Raw genomic sequence first — 21,608 nt, 5'->3', positions numbered from 1 at the left:
GTGAAATGGGCTGGGCTCAGACAACGTCTGTGATGGCAATGTCTGACTGGACAGTGGGGGGGGGGGGGAAAGATACAACTTTCCCCTCTGTAACTCTATCTATCTGGTATCTCCCCCCCCCCCCCCTCCCCGAAGTGGATCTTTATCTCACTGTTAGTTGACCCAAACCCTGGGATTAAGGAGCGATATCTTCACACAGAATAGCGGGTGAAAACAGGTTGAATTTACATTCCAATCACAGGGAATTAAAAAAAACATCTATTAAGAGGCACCAAAAAAACATTAACCACAGGCTCTACAGCAGAGAAAACATAATGGGTAGAGCAAGTAGAAAACCACTGTATAGTCCTTTTTAGCCACTCAGAACTCCATAAGGAAAACATCCCAGACCACCAAATGTAATACCCCAAAAATGGGGACAGCAGTACTCACTCACGTACAGGCAGTCTCTTGAAGTAAGAAAACCCAACACAAAGGGATTCTGCATGTATCCCCCTAGGGCTCCAAAAGGAGAAACTCTGTAATAGTGCCTAGGAGAACATCTCTGGAGCTCCAGCACCCATGATATAACAGAGACCATTTCCAGATTCTGACAACCAGAATGCCTGAATTGGAAGGCTCCCAGCAGAACCTGTAAGATCTGGTTCCACTGATATCTCAGCCTCATTTGTGCATGCAAGTGTGGGTATGTCCTCTCAGCTAAAAAAACAGAAATACACACATCCCCCTAGAGCTGCAACCCTCACACTCTGATAATAGAGAACGCACTAAAGCCTTGTACCGTTATAACCACTGACCCATAGAATATAATGTAGAGGTTAAGCTAGTAATCACATCAGAATAATAAGCACAGGGATCTGGCTCCACTTTGCACCTGGTTATAGTTCCGAGAAATCGAAGCAGCAATCCCATGCTCCCAAGAAACTCGGCAAGAAGGAGGCCTGCTCCTGAGGGTGAAGAGAGCCCATTCAGCAGAAAATGAGGACAAAGCCCCAACACTTCTCCCTGTGCCATTCTTGGAAGCAAGTTTGCTTATTGTAAATGGTGTTCTCCATAGACATCAGGATGAATTAACCATGACATATGGCTAATGTCATCCAACAGCGCTGTATAGGCACTTCTTTCTAAGCTCATAGAGCTTTTGCAAGTGCTGGCGTTGTCAAGTGAGGTCCTCAAGTCAACAATAGCGTGAAGTCTAAGTAAGTAGTTGACTCTCCAGGCAGCGAGTGGGTATTTAGCGTGACTAAGTTATCCTGCTGTCTATGGAGAACATCCTTCATGGTAAACAAACTTCCTTGCTCTGTCATCGAGCAGGACTGAATTAGCCATGATACATGGTTGCAGTGGCGTGTTTACAGAATAAGTACTGTACTCAGATGAGCCACTGACTTAGCCTTGGCTCTCACGTGATAAGCCTTGATAGTGTTTGTGATCTGGATGACTACTAGGGCATCCAGATGTGCAATACAGTCCACTGACATGACTGCAGCTAGGAATAATACGGTACTCTCTATGTGAAAAAAATCTGAGAGAAGCCAATCCCAGTGGTTCAAATGGAGATTTCATTAGCTTTGCCAGAACCAAATTCAACAGGAGGTTTGACAGCTGTAGGTTTAGTATGCCATAAGCCTTCCTTGGATTTGGATACCAAAGGATGAGTTGAGATTGGTCTTCCCTCAAATTGAAAGTGGTAGCCCGCTATGACACTGAGATGAACTCTCATTGATGAAGTACTGAGACCCAAGAACAACAAAGGGAGGAAGTACTTAAGTAGGTCTTTTGGTTCGCATGCAAATGAATCCAAGGAAGTCTGCAGAGACTAAGATAAGAACCTCTTCCATTTAAATCCGTAAGCTCTTCTAGTAAATAGTTTCCAGGCAGACCAGTAGTATATCCTCTACCTCTCTGGGTAAGGAAAAGTATGCGATTAGCAAGAGTACAACATCCATACTGACAGGTTGAGGGAGGGAGGGATCAGATGATATAGACATCTTTCCTCTTAAGTTAGTAAGAATGGATCTGCCCCAAGATGGATCGAAGGGGCACTTGTCTGCTATATCAGGCACACAAACCAAACTGGCCTGGGCCATGCTGGAGCAATAAGTATCAATCAGGACCAGTCCTTGAGAACTTCTTGCACTGACCTGGCGATCAATGGAATTGGTGGAAGAGAGTGCGTGAGATCTGCACTCCGGCTGAGCAGAAAAGCACCTAAGCAGCTCTGAATTTGCTGGGCAGAATTAAGAAACATTTTTATTTTCTGTTTTCCTCTGATGCAAACAGGTCAATTGCTGGAAGTCCCCATAGACTGAACAGTATGTTGGCATTTGATTATTGCAGGGACCACTTCTGTTGGCAAAATACTCTGCAGAGGTAATCTGCTAACATGTTGGAAATTCCTGGAAGGTAGGTTACCTGCAGTACAGTTTGATGTTTGCATGCCTATTCCCATATCTTAATCATCCATGACCCCATGTCACTTTGTCTGTTCATGTAGAACACGGATACTTGATTGTTGGTTTAAATGCTCTTTCCCTAGAGAAGAAGCATGAAAAGTTGTCAAAGCATATCTGATTGCTCGCAGTTCTAGGAGACTGATCTGAAATTGTCTTTCTATTAATGGCCAAGTCCTTTGAGTATTGTAGGGGTCTGTGTGGGCTCACCATCCTTTCATGGAAGCGTCCGTTGCCAATGCTCCTTGGTGAGAAAGCAGCCAAAGTGCACCCCCTCTTGGAGGATGAAGGATTGTAGCCACCAGGAGAGCTCCTGCTCCAAGCCTTGCGAGACATCCACCAAGATACTGAAGGGCTGAGATAAACTGGTCCCACTGGGCGCAGAGGCCTCACTGTAAGAATCATGTGAAGGTAGGTCAACAGAACTACATAAACTGCTGCTGCCATGTGAACCAGAACAAACAGGATGGCTGTTGTCTGATCTGTGTTCATCAGTCAATAAGTGCTCCAAGTGTGCTCGCCCGATGGAAAGAAGGCTTCTTGCAGGAAATCTATTCATGCGCCTATGGGTGGGAATTGATTTTTCAAAGTTCACCAGGAACCCTAATGACTGTAGGAATCAAATTGATTTCTGCAGAGAGGTGAGAACTGCTTCCTAAGAAGTCACTGTCACTAGCCAGTTGTATAGGTATGGGAAGACATGCTACTACAGCTAGGCATTTGGTAAAATAGTAATATAGCAAATATTAGCAGAAAAAGACCCAAGTGGTCCCATCCCGTCTGCCCAGCAATCCTTTTTTTTTTTTTTTTTTTTTTTTTTTTAAATAATTCTTAGAAAAATTATTGCTCTCTGCATGTTACCCTAGTCAACATGGGTTACCCTTTTCTTCATCGCCATTTATCCACTAGAAATCCTCTTTACTTATCCCATTCCCTTTTGAATTCCATTACCATTCTTGTCTACCAACCACAATCAATCTTTACCAATCCTGCTGCACCACTCCCCTTTCCAAGGATCTACTGAACAGTTCTTACAGGAGACCCGCCAGCACCATGTTGAGCTCCTTCAGTATCCTGGGATGTATTTCCTCTAGCCCAATGGTTTGTCCACTTTTAGTTTCGCTAATTCCATCCAAACACTGTCTTCCATAAATGGACGGCATCTATCCCACTCCCATCTGTGCTCTTCCCAACTAGCAACAAGCCATCCCCAAGGTCTTCTTTAGTGAACACCAAAATGAAGTGTCTGTTTAATGTTTCTGCTTTTTCCTCATCTTTCTCCATACAGTGACCCCTGTCTCCTTTCAATCTTACAATACCACTTCTGGCCTTCCACTTTTCTCTGAGATATACCTGAAAAATGTTTTGTCACCTCATGTTACCTCTTTGGCAAACCTTTCTTTCACTCAAGCTTTTGCCATCCTGATTTTTTTCCTCATCTCTTTCAGTTTCACCAGATAGTCTTCCTCTTTTTGAGTTCCTTTGTAATTTAATATTGATCTTTTTACGTTTATTTTTTTCAGCCATCTCTTTAGAAAACCATAGCAGTTTCCTTTTCTTACATAAAGGTTTGTTGCCTTTGTTATAGCTTCCCTTTAATTTAGCCCACTGATGTTCCATTTCCCCCCCCCCCCCATCTCCTTCCAGCCTTCTAGGTCCTCCCCAAGGACACCTACCCAGATATTAGAGAGGTCCATGTTCAGAAGCATTCAGCAAAGTACCTCAGAAGTTATCCAGCTAAATAAATGTGTCAGCACTTATCTGGTTAAATTCTTGCCAGATAACTTTTTTAAACCAGCTAAAATTTGGCTGAATAAGTCGGAGGCATTCCAGGAATGTAACCGGGAGAAGCTAAGTTGGCCGGATAAACCTATCCAGCTAACTTAGCCTATATATTCAAACAGCCGCACAGCTGAACATATAGGTTAAGATAACCAGATAAACTTGTCTGGCCAACTAGCCGAGTCACATAGCAGATGAAGAGAGATACTATCTCCATCTGTGAGCACCAGGTCCAGTAGCCCTCCTCCCTTTGTGGGTTTCATCACCATTTGTTTAAACAGAGCCCCTTGAAAGGCACCCACAATCTCCCTACTCCTTAGAGATTCTGCAGCGGGGATACTTCAAATCAATGTCCGGTGCTGCTGGTAGTCCGAAAGTGGGCACTCAGTACTCATAACGGGAGGAGTCCACCACAACCTGTAGAAAAAAGCCAGTGGGAGGGATAGATGGGGATATGAGCATAAACTAAATTTCAAATCCAGGGCACACATCCAGTTCTTCTTTCTGGGTTACGAGGAGAATTGTGTGAAGGAAGCAGATTCTTACATAGAAACATAGAAATGACGGCAGAAGACGACCAAATGGCCCATCTAGTCTGCCCAGCAAGCTTCACACATTTTTTTCTCTCATACTTATCTTTTTCTCTTAACTCTTGGTTCTATTTCCCTTCCACCCCCACCATTAATGTAGAGAGCAGTGATGGAGCTGCATTCAAGTGAAATACCTAGCTTGATTAGTTAGGGGTAGTAGGGGTAGTAACCGCTGCAATAAGCAAGCTACACCCATGTTTATTCCCTTTACCCAGACTATGTCATACAGCCCCTATTGGTTGTTTTTCCTCTCTCCTGCCGTTGAAGCGGAGAGCCATGCTGGTTATGCATTGAAAGTGAAGTATCAGGCCCTTTTGGTTTAGGGTAGTAACCGCCGTAACAAGCCAGCTACTCCCTGCTTTGTGAGTGCGAATCCTTTTTTTTTTTTTTTTTTTCTTCTCTCCTGCAGTTGAAGCTATTCTGGATATGCGTGAAGCCTCAGCTTTTCTTATTCCCCTGCTGTTGAAGCAGAGAGCTATGCTGGAAATGCTTGATGTATCAGCCTTTCTCCCATGCCATGAAGCAGAGAGCCATGCTGGATATGCATCGAAAGCGAAGTATCAGGCACATTTGGTTTGGGGTAGTAACCGCCGTAATAAGCCAGCTACTCCCCGCTTTGTGAGTGTGAACCCTCTTTTCTTCTCCCCTGCCGTTGAAGCAGAGAACTATGCTGTATATGCTTGGAAAGTGAAGTATTAGGCTTATTTGGTTTGGGGTAGTAACCGCCGTAACAAGCCAGCTACTCCCCTCTTTGTGATTGCAAATCCTTTTTTCCACATTTCCTCTTGCCGTTGAAGCTTAGAGCGATGTTGGAGTCACAGTAAGCATCTGTATGTTTATTTAATAAGGGTATTGTCTCCGGGCAGTAGCCATCGTTCTGGTGAGCCACCCACTCTACATTGGCGGTCTCTTGACTTTATGGATCCACAGTGTTTATCCCATGCCCCTTTGAAGTCCCTCACAGTTCTGGTCTTCACCACTTCCTCCGGAAGGGCATTCCAGGCATCCACCACCCTCTCCGTGAAGAAATACTTCCTGACATTGGTTCTGAATCTTCCTCCCTGGAGCTTCAAATCGTGAACCCTGGTTCTGCTGATTTTCTTCCTACGGAAAAGGTTTGTCGTCTTTGGATCATTAAAACCTTTCAAGTATCTGAAAGTCTGTATCATATCACCTCTGCTCCTCCTCTCCTCCAGGGTGTACATATTTAGATTCTTCAATCTCTCCTCGTACGTCATCCGATGAAGATTCTTGTTCAGGCTTCTTAAATTTAGGATGGGTCTCTCAGTTCTATTGGAGAGTAGAACCCCTGGCCATGTTGCTGTGGTAGAACAGATTTTACTGCTTGTCCTCGAGAAGTGACTCCGCTTCCCGGAGGAGTTGTGCTGAATGAGACGGATCCAGACTGAAGACCGAGCAGTGAGGAAGCATGTGATCTGCTGCTCTGTCCTCCAAGCCCTAGGTCGGAAGAAATATAAGAGGTATGCAGAATTGCGCCATTCCTCCAGGTAGGGCTGAATCCTCCCCTCCTACTGGGGAGGATGGCTGTTGGGTTTGTAGGATGGTCGAATTGGGCATACTGTGCTGCTTTAGGCTGATGGCATTCGCACTATCGATTTTGGGTCAGAAGCTGTTGCTGCTGCAGAAGCAGAGGTGAGATTGGGTACCTTTGAAACTGCTGGAAATGTCATCCCTGGAAGTACAGCCTTTTAAAAGCATAGTACAGCCGGCGTGAAGTAAACTGTTGCCTCTAAGTCCGTTGAGAAAGACTGGACTGCCATATGTTATTTTTCTTAAAATGAGCAACCATTTCCCTGAGCTTATCTCCGATGAAGTGGTCTCCCAGGCAGGGAACGTTTGCTAACTTATCACGGACATCGTCCTGTAAGCTTGCTGGCTCGAAACCAAGCCATCTGATGTGTTCCTATGGAAGCTGACAAAGAGAAAGCAATTGGGTCAAACACTTAGTAAATTGATTAATATGACGTATGCACTCTTCCATATCTAGACATGGCTGTGGATATGCCAAGGTGATATCTCTTGATGGAAGAAATGGCTTCAGTTTTTGCATGCAGTCAGAACTACATAGAATTGGTGAGCAGAAATGTGTGCATTGAGTGTGGAACTCTGGAATACTTTCTTACCAAAATTGTTCAGTAACCTGGGATCCTTCCCCAGTGGGGTGTTAAAAATTATTCTTCTTTTCTTTGCTCTTTTAAGAGCTGAGTCCATTATTACTGATTGATGAGCTAGTTGTACCACTCTGTATCCCGCCAATTTTTTGTAGTCTGTACTTGAGATCTGGTTCCCTTGCTACTGGGGCACAGGAATTCGATGTATCCCATATTCTTGTTCATAACTCCTGCAGAATAGCATGGATTGGAATGGCTGCTGGTTCAATTGGGATCTCTAGAATTTGAAGATGACCAAAGACTTTTGATCAAGGATCCTTGTCCTTAAGTACATTGACTTTGAGCGTTGTACCCAACTTGTCCAAAAATCTGGAATAAAATGTTCTCCAGCAGAGATGAGTGTTCCAGAGCCTCAGAGAGTATCCCTATCAAAACCTCTTCAGATTCAAAGGGGTAGGGAACACTAATCTTGGACCCCAATAATGAATTAGGCCACAGAGGAGGGGCCTTTGGTCGCCTTGGAAGGGTGTATTCCTGGTGAACCTCCTCAGACTGGCTAAATTCCACTGCAGGCAAGTGTCTAGTGACGCATCTTTGACGGTAAGGGTAACTCCCCAGGACAGGAGCAGGGTGAACCTAGAACAGCAGGCTCAAACAGGAACAAGACTGGCGCCAGGATTCTTCTGCCTGAACCTCCCCTTCAGGTTGAATCCTCGGGTTCTGATGTCTGGCAGGACTTAAGGAGGATCTCCAAATAGCTAAAAAAAAAGGCACCCACTAGGACAGGGCTGGCTACTGTAAGACAGACCAAAAGGGTTCCCAAGAAGCAAGACAAAACAGAACTAGAGAGAGACTCAGGACAAACGAACAAGGATCAGAACCAGAAGGCCACATATTAGGGGCCAGTGCAATTAGGGCAGAGCATACAGATCCAGAAGGCCACGATACTATGGCAAAATACAAGATGACAGAAGAAGAGCAAAACAAAAAGACAGACAAACATACATTACCAGAAGACCACAATACTAGGGACAAATACAAGACTAGGAAAGCCAATGCAAGAGTAAGAAGGGTAAGTAAAGGGTAAATACAGGACTATGAGTACAGAACAAGGAGGCCACAAGACTAGGCCAAACTTCAAGCTAAGGCCACAAGAAAAAAAAGACTCCAAGCTAAAGCGAGGTACTCACAGCAGAAGTAACCTTACCACCCCTGTGCACCCTGTGACAGTTCTTCCAGCTCATGCATTCTCTGGGCGTTCACCCTATGCCCTTTCCTGAGATGTGTCCTGTGCCGCGGCATCACCTGAAACACATCCCTGCTCCTGTGATAACAGCCACTGGAAAACCGAGGTTTTCAGGGAATGGCTGCACGCTGGCTCTCCATGACGTCTGCAGTATGGGAGTACCTATGCTGTCTGCCTAATGCGACTTTAGCAATCTCTCTCTTTCATTCAGATAGATACTTCATGCACCACAGGTTATTGGGGTCTCTTGGATTCCCATGGTGGTGGGAATGCCAAGCAATAGTAAGGATCTGGCTGAACCAATCCTCGTTTTACCCCATTAAATCTAGGGACTTGTAGTCCTGTTTTCCTTTTTTTTTTTTTCCAGAAATTGAAACCACATGTTCTCAGCTGCAAAAGGGAGTAAAACCAGAACCGGCTCAGCTTGTCCCTGATAACAGGCCTGCTCCATGGAGAGAGGTACAGAGACTGACCCAGAAAACAAAAAAGACATCAAGGGGGAAAGACACTGCATGCAGCAGCAGCTCGCTGGTTAATTAGTTAGGCTTGCAGCACAAAAGCCTGGCTCAGCTGGCTTAAAGGAATCTCCAAAAAGGTTAGACTAGACAGACAAAAAATAAACTTATATTACTGTTGCTTACTTTTTGGGCTCCCAAATGGGCTAGCAATGCAACATAAACCCTATGCAAAGAGCCCCAGTAGTACCCAAGGCACAGCTAAGATGTCCAGCAATGTTGCTAACCTTGCTTATTTCCCACGAGTTTGGGCTTTTTTTTTTTCTTCAATTCGCAGGTTGCTTCTTATTGGGCGGGGGTTTTTTTGGGCTTGGTGGTCAGGACTTGTGCCCTGCTGCTGTGACTGGCTGCTGCTGCTGCCCATAGCAGGTCCACCCAAAATTATTGCAGCAGCAAAGCTCACAGGAGTTATGTGGTCTGACCCCGCCTGGCAAGCAACAGCGCTGGGTGACCCAAGGAAGCACAGCAGACCTGAACGCTGAAGGGAGTGTAGCACTCAGCTGGCTACAGTCAAAGAGAAGAGGTATCAGGAGGGGAGGAATGAGTGTGAGGGGACTGGAGACCTGCTTGGAGGGGATGGGGTTGGGGAGGGGGGAATGAGTGTGTGGAGCCAGAGATGTGCTTGGAGAGGGTGGGGAGCAGGGAATGAGTGTGAGGGGCTGGTGGATTTTTTTTTTTTTTATTTGTTCTACACCATTTTTTATTTCATTTAATTATGTTTTGTTTTGTTTTTTTAATTTCTTCTCCCTACAGAAGATCACCTTTGTAAGAAAGCCTGTCCTTCCTGCTGCTTCTGTCATTGGCTGCTACTCTACTAAATGTTTTGATCTACTATGGCTGAAGTAAGGAACTGGGCTAAGTACGGTAAAAGGTACTGCTAAGCGTGGGAAGAGGAATGTGAACTAAAAGCATGGATTCAGCCTGTTGTCGGCAATGGAGGGTAAGGCTATGTGCAAATTTTGTAAATGCAAAATTTGTGCACATCATGCAGACCTCCTGCAACCAATCTCACATGTTTTGGGCTTGTTTTTTTGAAAAATAGCACTTGTTCTTTCATGATAACCTGACACCCTGAGAGCCCGATGTAAATAAATCACGTGCACAGAACTTTAGCACATTTTCTTTATTCACGCTAAAAAAATACATTTAACTCCCGATACGGTAAACTAATGGCAAGCGAATGCATCAGGAGTTTAAAAAGGCACAGTAGGAACATGTACGCACAAAAATATGCTCAGCAGTGCACACATAAAACATGATTCATGCACACAAGCCACGTTTTATGCACATAAAGGCTGAGTACAGGCCCCTCCCGCACCACAAACTCCAGGTTCAACCCAACAGACTAACACCAGTCCCAGAAATTTTATTCTACCGCTGACCAGGAGTTACAATTCCAGCACTAAGGAAACATATAGAAACATATATAGAAATGACAGCAGAAGACGACCAAACGGCCCATCCAGTCTGCCCAGCAAGCTTCACACATTTTTTTCTCTCATACTTATCTGTTTCTCTTAGCTCTTTGGTTCTATTTCCCTTCCACCCCCACCATTAATGTAGAGAGCAGTGATGGAGCTGCATCCAAGTGAAATATCTAGCTTGATTAGTTAGAGGTAGTAGGGGAAGTAACCGCCGCAATAAGCAAGCTACACCCATGCTTATTTGTTTTACCCAGACTATGTTATTCAGCCCTTATTGGTTGTTTTTCTTCTCCCCTGCCGTTGAAGCAGAGAGCTATGCTGGATATGCGTGAAGTATGCTGGATATGCGTGAAACCTATGCACCTCTCTGCATTAGGGAGTAGTAGCTAATGCCTTAACACGGCATTTGCATGGAAGACTACCAATTCGTGCACACCTTTTCACCCGCGCTTGTGTGCATATTTTTTTGTGCACCGAACTCCATGTTCAATTGGGAGTAAAGCTGCACTCACAAAAAGGAGCACGTGGTTGAGCATCAACATGCGCGCACAGGCGAGCGTGCCTTATTGCACTGATAAGAGTCACTGACAGCACTAGGTGGAATAGATGGCTGCATGGAGCACTGGAAGTTTAGAGGGCGGCTGTCTAGTGCTCCCACCAGCTGCGGCCCCGTGCGGGCGGATGAATGACAGCTTCAGTCGGAGGAGGAAGGAGGGGGAGCATCGGAAGCCGTGCCTGTGCATTGGACGGTAGGAGCATGGGTCAGACAGCACGTCAGCCTGGAGGAGGTAGCGCTTCGTTCTGACGGTGCATCATCTGGTCAGGGCAGAGGACTCAACAAGAGCATACGCACCGTTGGGAGTGGGGTGGGGAGGAGAGAGACACATTCAGGCGTGGATATGATGTGAGGGGAGTGGCCCATCTCTGTGGTCCATCTAGGGCGCTTCCTAACCTTCCATCCACCCTGTACACTGAGGCCTCAACAGGCCAAGGCTAAGAACTGGACAGCTGGGGGAGAGGAAGGTGGTCAAGTGTCAGGTCAACAGCTGTTATTTGTGGAACCCCCTTGCATGCCTTCCATTTTTCATTATTAGACCTCTTATTTTAACTTGCTTGTGGTTTGCTGTCTGAGCGCTGCAGTATATCTACTGAATACATTTGTTCCTAGCAGGTGTATATACTGCAGCATCCTGCCCTATGCATGCAGCCATCTGGGGTGGAGAGACCCCCAAGCACCATTCTGCAGTCAGCACCCGTCTAAGGCAGAAGAAGCTCTACTTCTGGTTCCAGCAAAGAAGAGGCAAAACCGGGGAAAGAAAACAGGAACAGGAAAACAGGGCACCTGGACCATGACAGCCTGATACGCCAGAACAGGAAATCCAGGGGGTGCTGCTGCTGTGCCGATTAGCATCAAAAACCCATTCGAGCATCACACTATTTGTGAAGGGACAAGGCCACTAAAGAGACATTTATTTACTTTTGTGGCCAGACAGGCTTCTCCAACTCCTTGGGCAGCCAGCATATTTATAAGTTCATTGCATTTTGTTAAAGGGAAGGCAGGGTACCTTTTATTTATTTGTTTTAAATCTCACTTTGCTTCCCATCTAGCCCAGCCAGGACAGAAGCAGTCCTCTGGCTGAGAGGCACAAACCTTCGCCAAAGAAACCCTTACCCCTAGTCAGCAGATGTTACCATTGAAGGATGGTCAAGAGGGGTTGTGAGCACTGCCTCTGCAGCAATCCCCCCAGCACAGGGAGCAGGGGCCAGGTCTCTCCCATTCAATGCCCGCTGCTGAGCCATCAAGCCAAACCCCATTTTTTTTGGATCTGAAATGAGACCCCTGTCTGAGGGAGAGTGACTCTGATAGGCATGCTGCTCAGTCACTGCCGGGCCACACTCTGCCGAAGGACTACTGTGCCAAAAGGAGTTACTTTCATTCATTGATCACAGAGAAAATATACAATGAGCAAAAGAGAAACCCATTTGGACCGCTTCCTGGCAGTCTGGCTGGCAAGCTGCGTGTTGAGCTTCTGGAAGTATTAAGCCCCCCCGTCTCGCCATCCCTCCTCCCCCCCTCCGCTACCCAACACTGTCACTACTGTAACATGCAGCATCCCAGCAGGCTTGCCCGGAACATTACACACTGTTGTCTATCGCAGCATCTGTCCCAACATGCCAGGCTGGATCCTCCTGCCAGACCTCCTGCATCAGCATTCCTCTGTGCCCACGTGCAGGCCAAGATTTAGGCACAGGCAACCGCCTAGGGAGTCAGATTTTGATAGGGGGCCCAAATACCCAAGCTGAAGAGGAATCCGTTACGGAGGGCCGTGATACTTCGTCCACCCTCTGTCCTTCCGCATGATGGTGCAGAACGAAAGAAGAAAACACAGCATGGATTTTCCCTCAGCAGGATGTCTGCACAGTAACTGAGATGTGCAGGAGTGTGTAGGGTAGAGCTGCTGCTCGAGCAAACCCAGAATAAGAGAGAGAGAGAGAGAGACCAAAGGGAGCAGGTGTATGCAACATCATGGTCTCCTTTAGACACGCTGCATTCTTCCAGGTCATCCCACCTCAACCAGGACCATCCCTAATAAACCTCACTGTATCAAAAAAAGCCCAAGATCTCAAGTAACTGATCTAATTTTGACAGATAGGAGGAGCTAAGTTTAAAAAAAAAAAATATATATATATATGGTTATAATAGTTGTTTATGGCCCAATGACACTGTATGTATTTGGCAATAAAGAGCACGGCAGGTGTAGGATCTGCTGGCTCCATTCAGCTCTAACCACAGTGAGCTCACCTGCAGGAATATGCACAGGAGACAATGCCTCAGGACTAACCTTGCGGCATCAGGCTTAACTAACCTTCGGCAGCATCCCCCCCCCTCCCCCGACAACCTGTGCCCTGGCCCCGGGGATGGGGGAAGAATATATTTACTCTGGGAATTAGACAGCGTTACGGGAGAGAGGTCATAGATCATGATGTCTGGGGTTCTCATAGAAATCTGTGATCTTTTAATGCTATTCTCGCACGCATCTGTGCACGTGCTAAGGTGCTTCTCAGGGGAATTCAGAGCTAAAGCACAGGCTAAGCCTGCAGTGGAGTTTCAGTGTGGGGGGGGGGCCAGTGAACAGGCTGAACCAAGTCTGGATTTTTTTTTTTACCCCACTGCATTATGGGATTTGTAGTTGTGCCTTTCTTAAGAGAAAATGGAACAGATTAAAACCAGGTCCAGCTCAGCCGGTCCCTAATGACACAGAGGTAGTCTGCTATTTCTCATATGGTTAGAGGGGAAGGAGAGAAACCCCATAAAAGAAAAAAGTTTTTGCCATTATCTGTTTCAGTTTCTGGCCCCTTATTCCATCATGTTCACCAAGCCCAACAACCAAACCTTTGTACAGTCTCCCTGCACACACACACACACACACACACACACACACATACCACATTATTATACAGGGTCCCTCATATATCCCAGCACTGCACACACTCAAGGGAACACTTCACAGTCAAATACTGCACCTCTGCCCCTGCTTATAAAGACAATAATATTTCAGTTTTTATGTGGTGCCCTACCCAGGGGACCTTTCAATAAACAGTACAGAAATCTTACAAACTCAAGAGAACTTCCTCAGCAGATGCTCTTCATTTTAGCTTTAAGATACCAAGAGAGTGTGTGTGTGTGTGTGTGGGGGGGGGGGGGGGGGTGTCTTCCTGACAGCCACACTCATCCTAATAGGCTGATCTGGATTTAAATACAAGAAGCTAAGGCTACCAACTATCCTAGCACAGCGTGGATGAAGTACAACAACTTGAAATTGTCAAAAGGATCCTTCCAGCTAATGGAAGTCTCTGGTGCTGTTGGGCAGAACCATATGCCTGTACTAACCCGCTGCTGGAAGAGTCACCTGCTGGTTCCAGATCATCTGCTCAGGATGAGTCAGTGCTGCTTTCACTCTGTTTTGCATTTATGGGCTTCTAGTTCCCACTTCCCTAAAAAGAGCTGAAGTTACAAGTTTATAAGATATAAATGCAATGGGACACAACCCCAGGTCTGCATCAGCTAGGGTTGCCATATTTTTCACAGACCATAACTGTGCACTGCCCCCTTCTCCTCCCCCGGCTGATCTATGGCTTCTCTTTCCCTAACGCCTGTTGATTTCCCGTCTAAACTGACTCTCCCCCCCCCCACTCTATTTTACCGCTACATGTCCCCCAGCCTCCTCTCTTCCTCCACCTTCTACGCTTGGGGTACCACACATTTTATTTAAAATTATTATACAAGAGGGTCTTACTGCGAAGAGATGTTCTTGACCAACAACCCCCCCCCCCCCCCCTTTTTCCTCAGCTGCTATGCTCACAGCCACTCAGCCAGATGTTTTAACTAGGAATTTTCATACCTTGGTGTAACTAGTGACAGTCAAGCGTGGCTGGAGCTGGGGGCTGGTCTCCGCAATTTTCACGAAGTATTTTCAAAATTCACAAGCAGTCCCGCACACAGTTTCAGAGCACCCCGTCAACGATCGGAAGAAAGCCCCGGGCAGTAGCTGGCTGCCTCCCACACAGCGGGTACAAACACATTGGAGCAACGGACGGCTTTCTGCAGCATCTGGCATGCTCCATAGAGGACCCCCTAACCCCAGGCTGGGCTCTGTAGACACAGGAAAGCATTTGCCAGAAATTCGCTGGCCATCCAACCTAACCGGTAAACGTTTAGTGGTGGAAACCAAAAGGTGGCAACGACGGGGAGAAAACAAGCCAACCAGAAGCTTCTACTACAGCTTTCGTCTTCTCTCATCCGGGATCGACCTCCTGCACGCCCGCCACAGAGCACGTGCACGCACGGGCTTGTCCTGCCTGCGCGTGCTTCCTTGTTGTCAAGGTAACCGTCGGGCACCGTCCATTCCAAAGTGGCCCAGGCCCGCCCGGCTGGCAACCCGAAGATTAGATCAACTGCACCCACCCACCCCCACGCCCTGAGAAACCTGCCAATCTCCTGTGCCGAGACGTAAGCTCAAAAGTGTACCGTAAATAAAGCCACGCACAGCAAACTCCGCAGCTTTAAAGTCAGAGGCTTTCTTTTAAAAAAAAAACAAAACAGAAGGGGAGAAGTGCAAGAGGGAAGCAGATGCTAGGTCCCAGGCACAGTCCTGCAGCTGAGACAGGGGGGCAAGTTCCGTGTAGTAAAATGTTGAACAGCTTTCCCATCCTTGCTGTAAGCACGGTGTGCCAGTGATTAGTTACAGGGGATGGTCATTGCCTCACGTGGAGACGGATCTGTGGCCGGGCCTGTGCCATGGAGACAGGAGGATCAGGAGGGGGAATTACTGCCAGGTGCCCTCTCACGGATTAATCAGGTCATTCTCTACTTAATTATTTCCTAAATGCTTTCTTTCTTTCTCTCATCATGGCACCATCGTGCACACCCTCGTTCCTCTCTCCCCTCCGTGGAGGCCGTGCAGGGATTCTTGCACGTCACCGCTCCTGCAGGAGCTAAAGAAAGAAGCAGGGGAAGGGAGATAGAGAGGGAACCATGGAGAATGAGGAGAGGGAGAAAAGGCAGGCAGGGAGAATGAGAAAAGAAGCAGGGGCGAGGGAGGGAAAGAATGGTGGAGGAGGAGCAGAGGCCGCAGGTTGCCTTTGGCAAGTTTAATCCCAAATGGAAATGAGGTGAACTAAAGAACTCTTGGAAGGCCCGGAAACTTGTCCCTAGGGGGTAACTGACTTTTTGAGCAAATGAGTAAAGTGCAAAGCTGAACGATAAGCATCTCAGACAGCAGTGTGTAGTCACATAAACAGCGCAGGATTAAGAACTTTCCATATCATTTTTTTCCCCTTAATGGATGAGCTGCCACTGTGGGTTAATGAATTGACCTTTCACCCGTGCAGGTCAAAGCTCAGAGCTGGCTTCAGGCACTAAATGAAATGCGTTTTGTAACTTTCAGTGGCAGGGGACGTGCCTCCAAGTCACTTAAAATAATTATCAGCTTCTTCGCAGGACTGCTGTGTATTGGAGAGCAGTGTGTGAGGGTCTCAGCACTAATAGTGAGATAATTCTAGCTTATTTAAACATACATACTTGCAACAGCATGCATGAAGCATTCTGGGGGTGTTGCAGAGCTAGGACCGAGGTGCACTGGCAGAGCTGTGGAGGGCAGGCAGGGAGATAGGGGAAAGTTGGTTTTCAGTACTAGAACAGTAGGAAGTTATGGAGAGCAGGACTAAAAGTGCCGTAGCAGGGCGGGGTGCCACATGCCTAACTGCACTATTCCAAACTCCTCACTTCACCAGGAGGAGACGACTGTAATTCTAGAAACCCTTCTGCTCTGAACATGCATTCATTGCATCCCCAATAAAATACTGAGATATTTACTATACATGAGTTAAGCTTCTAAAATGCTCAATATTACTGGAGTGTGAACCCTCAGACACAGCATGCAAACTCTCCTCAGGAAGGCTACCCACTCCTGCAGGCATCCCAAAGGAAATCAGGTGTATTTCCAAATTGTTTGAAACAGTGAATTTCCATTCTTAATTTTCCTTTCTTGAAGGGCCAGATGTACTAAAGGGTTTTTCCCATTTTGAGTCTATGGGGAAAAATGGTTAGTACACCCCTAACTACATAGTAGCCTTTCCCCATCACATGATAAAGATAACCAGAGACGATGCAATATAGGGTGGCCATAACTATATAGTGGACTAGGACCCTCACTTACACAATATTGGATGGGCATGGGGATTCAGAGTTTCTCACTTATCTGCACATACAGCATGCTGCAAAGGGTAAGATATCGGCCCTTAAAAGGTTTTCCTTCAGGTACTTCCGATTCTAGCGAATAATATACACCATAAAGTTGTTATTAAGCATTCACTCCTCACCCAGCAACTGACTTTTAACTACTAGGATTCTGAACTATTATATCAAAATCCCAACATGCTGCTGTATAAAAATATCTCCAAAAAATGAAGAGGTCCATACTCAAAAGCATTTAGTTGGCTGAGAAAGTTAGCTGGCTAATTGAAAATTTAGTCACTTATCCGGCTAAATTCTAGTCGGAGAATTTATCAGGGTGTTCCAGGGGCATAACTGGGACTGCTAGCTGAGTTAGCTGGATAAGTTATCTGGCTAATTCCGATATTCAGAGTTAGCCAGCTGAATTATCCTGCTAACTCTGGTCAGCCCACAGGGCTGCCCTAAAGTTAACTGGTTAAATTTAAGATAGTCTAGTATATTCAGCAGCGGTGCATCTGCGACACTGAATACACAGCGGGATAAGTTTATCTGGCTAACTTGCAGAGCCGCACAGGACCTCTATTTGTTTTCTATCTGAACAACTGATAAAGCAACAGGCAGGGCTGTCCAAGCGATCCAAATCCTAGAGAGAGGCTTTTGGCCAGTCCAGGTTTATGGACTTACATCCCAATGAATGTTCTTCCTCATCCCAGAGATTTTCTGAAATTATAAGCCGCACACCCCCATGTTAGGTAAAAGTTGATAGAAGTAAAAAAAAAATAACTCAGCATTAGTCACCCATGTGGCATGCTCGATGTTCTAGTACAACTTCAGCTGCTGGGTGTGCATCCTTCAGAAAATCTCCTCCCTGTACTCAGACTCAAGAATTATAAAGATTATAAAATGCCCCGCAGAATCCCTGCTTTGTGATTGGCCATCAGAGCCCTTCCCCCCCCCCCCCCCCCCCATGCTAATAATTCTGCATCACAACATGAGTGGGATTAAAATAATGTGAAATAACTAGAAAACATGGCAATGGTGGGCCCACCCATTGGCTCAGCAGCAGCAGGCGTGCTGCCATGGAAGTCCCGGGTCACATTCCTGCGCCCTGCTTTTGATTCCCTGGCAGACCAGGGCTGGGGATGCTACAGAGAGACGGAGTGTGCTCACAGACCCTGGGAGGGAATGGCTCCTGGCTGGCACCTACCAGCTGGCACAGGATGCTCTTGTGCAGAGAGCTCCAAAAGAACTGTGGCCTTAGCCTCTTGGCCGAGGACCATCACTGCAGTGGCCAGGGAAGGACAAAATGGGGCTGCGGCGGAGAGGAGTCCAGCAGCAACCCAGCAGCAAGGCCGCTGGGCAGTAAAAAGGAAAATTAAAATATCCCAAAATAATTTCACAGATGTACTCTAGGACGAATGCTTGCTAAGGTAGGAAATTGCTACTTCTCAGATGGTGAAAGGCACTGCTGCTTTGCTTTCCCAGGATTTTCAACAGGCTGGGATGCCTTTTACAGTACAGATGAAAAAGACGCTGTAATTCATGAGCTTTCCAGACCTTACCAGCTGAGCTAGGGGTGCTGCAGCACCCCCTGAAGTTGCAAGCTTTCATTATACAGAGGTAAAAAAATAGTTTTCCACACACACACACACACACACCCCTCCCCCCCCCCCCAAACAAGGTAAAAATTGTTACAACTCCACTACAGCTGAAGAAAGGACTTGTGTGGTCTCAGAAGCTCATGGACTACAATATCCTTGTCACAGGCCTGCCTGCTAGAATTGTATGCTTGCTGCTTTATTACTGGGCTGGGAGGAGCCGAGTCACCTCGCTGGCCCTGGTTGCGTCACAAGGGTATATATCATTCAATGGCAACATAATTTCTGAGCATTATAATGATGATTATGTCTAATTACTATATTGTAATAATAGCATTAGGCCTGGATGACAGATGCTAGTTCCTTATGTGTTTGCCTGCGTATTAGAATGGGAAGCAAGGTCACAACAGAATACCCCCCTCTTTATCTAACCGTATATATGTAGACACTTTGAATCAGGGACCTTATAACGATTTCTTCTGCAGGGAAGCTGCTCGCTAACAGCACTGGCTAAATAACAATTATTATTATTTTTATTAAACTGAATCACTGTATCCCGTGCCTCCGATGGGAAGAAAAGCAGCTCCGAGAGAGCCACAGAGGGTAGAAAGGGGGGAAGGGTTGCCAGCAATAAGAGATTAGCGGTCCTAATACCTCCGGCTGCTCAAGACTGCTCGCCCTGCTTGCCTCTTTCGTTGGAAAGAAAGAAAGGGAAGTGACAGGACAGACAGTGCCCCAGAAATCCTGTTAGTGCCTATAACCCGCTCTCTGACTGCGGGACTCCTTCCGAGAAGAGGAGAGAACCAGCAAGAGAGGTAAACACTGGGGGGGCCTAAAAGACAGCAATACAGCACGGGGTAAATCTGCATTTCCATCGAAGAAAACTTCTGTTAAAAATCTCAAAAGGGTCTGTGCAGCCAATGTAACAGTGCACGCGGCGTAACGCTTCTTTAAGGGGTCAGTGCACCTAGTGTAACATATCTCTAAGGGGTCAGTGCAGTCGCTGTTACACTCCTCTAAGTGGTCAACGTCTTCAGTGGAACGCGTCTTTAAGTTTTAAGGGTCATTACCATCAGCATTAACACCCCTGTAAGGGGTCAGAAGTACAGCGGGTGCTGCACGTCTCCTAAATGTTTCATTCGTGCAGACTGAGCGAAATGAGCGGGGGAGTTTTAGAGACGGGTTGCTCTGGCTGCTTGGGGGCAGTCTAAATCAATGCATGTACACCGCAGGGCTGAACACCCTGTGCCTGCAAAATCCTTTTACAAGAACAGCCTTCTTACACAATCCCAACGTGTCCCTGCCTAGATGGAAGGAATCCCTGTTTTGTAAGAACGTTCTGTCGCCGCGATCACCTTTCCGCACAAGTTATGCTTCATGTACGAAGTTTGCCCGTTACGCGCTCCTTCCCACGGACCTTCCAGTTGCTTATTCTAGTGGAAACGATCCCCTCGCCTCAAAAACAAAACATTTTTTTTCAGAATCCTGGCGCCCCTTCCCCCAGCAGTAATTCCTGTTTTGCATAGGTGCACGCTGCCTGCCCCTAAGAACATGCTTTCGCTTGACCTGAATTGCAATGAGACTCTTGTCATTACCGAGCCCCCTTTACGCGGTTTATTTTGTCTTGGGACCCACGCGTTACATGAAATAGCGTGACAGGGCTGAGAGGAGGCGGCGGCGGCGAGGCAGAGAAGAGCAACAGAGAAACTTCACACTTACCCAAAATCATCGTTTCCCCGAAAACGCCAAAGCCAGTGCTGAAAATAATAATAATAATAATAAAAAAAAAAATCCCCGTCTTCTTTCCCAGGAATCACCCTTGAATTTGGAATAAAACGCACACAGCATAAGAAACGAACACCAAGAGCTTCTTCTAGGCAGCAGCGGCAGGCACAGCGCTTTGGAAGCTGGGCTGTTTGTTTTTTTTTTTTCCTGCAAACCCAGCGCACGCCAGCCCAAAAAAAAAAAAAAAAACCTCGTGTGTGTCTGTGTGTGTGTGTGTGAGTGTGTGTGTCTCTCTTCTCTCAATCAGGGCTAAAGGCTGCCGCTACCGGGCTGAAGGTTCTGTTCTGAGAAGAAAGGAAAGATGCAGGCCAGGGAGGGAGACAGCCGCATATCACAAGTGGCAGGGCTTCTTGGGGCTGGGGACACCCTTCAGGCAGGTCTGGACTCGGCACACCCTGCCATTGGCTGCTGAGGAAACTATGACACCCAATAGAAAGAGGAACAAAAAAGCAGCAGCACACACACAAAACCCAAGCAACAATGCACACACACACACACACACACACACAGAGGAGCGTGAGGAAGCCCGGGAGAGAGGAGGGGAAGATGGAGAGACAGAGTGTGATAGGGTGAGGGATGGAGGGACAGGAGGAAGGGGGGAAAGCGAGAGAGGGAGGGGAGACAGGGAGAGGAAAGGGGGAGCTGGAACTGGAATGTATGATAAGGAGAGAGAGATGGAGGGAAGGGGGCAGGGAAAAGGATGTGACAAGGAGAGTAAAGCAGAGTGGAGGGACCCAGCATGAGGGGGGGAAAGGGAGCAAGAAGGAGAGACAAGGAGAGGAAAGGAGGAGGCAAGGTGGAGAGGGAAAGGTGAGACAGAGGGAGAGAGAAGAAAGGAGGCTGATCTGTGCCAAAATCTCCCTGGCCTGCTGCCCTCTCCCCCCAACGGCAGTCCTGCTCCGTTTGCCTGGAAAGGACACCTCCCCGCGGCACTCCAAGATAGCAGGGGGTTAGGACGACGGCCCCTATGGCTCAGCGTATGGGGAGATGGGGGAAGACAGGGAGACACCTCTGTGGCTCACTATGGAGAGTGAAAGGGGAGCCCGTGTGTGTTTGGAGGGGTACAACAGGTTCATGGCCCCCCCCCTCCCCCGCCATCTATATGGAGGAGAGCAGCAGGTAGATCCCCTCCCTCCCTCCTGAGACTTGCATGCGGTTGCTCTGCTTATGTTGATCTCAGTCCTCCACACAGCTTCTGTCCTTCCCCGAGTGAGGCAGCAGCAAGTGCCCAGAATACTAAGCAGCTGCCGCCGGCCTTTTCTGTGTCTGAGCACGTCTGACAACAGGGGAAGCAGGGAAGGGAAGGCAGGAAACAGAGAGTAGCAGCGTGCCCAGGCCTCCCTGCAC

The 21,608-nt window shown here is 47.2% G+C and overlaps 1 protein-coding gene across 4 annotated transcripts in view; it reads right to left on the bottom strand.

Annotated features, from left to right (window-relative positions):
- The window catches only part of ZNF385A (zinc finger protein 385A), a 280,797-nt gene extending 260,202 nt beyond the window's left edge, over positions 1 to 20,595 (bottom strand). For 3 of the 4 annotated variants that reach the window (XM_029595142.1, XM_029595145.1, XM_029595147.1), the window contains exon 1: positions 20,196 to 20,595. In XM_029595142.1, the coding sequence (XP_029451002.1) occupies positions 20,196 to 20,205 (10 nt within the window). In that variant the 5' untranslated portion in view covers positions 20,206 to 20,595. Of the gene's footprint in view, positions 1 to 14,545; positions 15,052 to 20,195 lie in introns of those variants that run through there. The other variant, XM_029595144.1, reaches the window with a different exon arrangement.
- Positions 20,596 to 21,608: the final 1,013 nt, after the last annotated feature.

The sequence above is a fragment of the Rhinatrema bivittatum genome, chromosome 3, assembly GCF_901001135.1.
Source record: "Rhinatrema bivittatum chromosome 3, aRhiBiv1.1, whole genome shotgun sequence".
NCBI lineage: Eukaryota > Metazoa > Chordata > Amphibia > Gymnophiona > Rhinatrematidae > Rhinatrema > Rhinatrema bivittatum.
The sequence above is the reverse complement of the archived record's forward strand: the minus strand, read 5'-3'. Positions and strand labels throughout refer to the sequence as shown.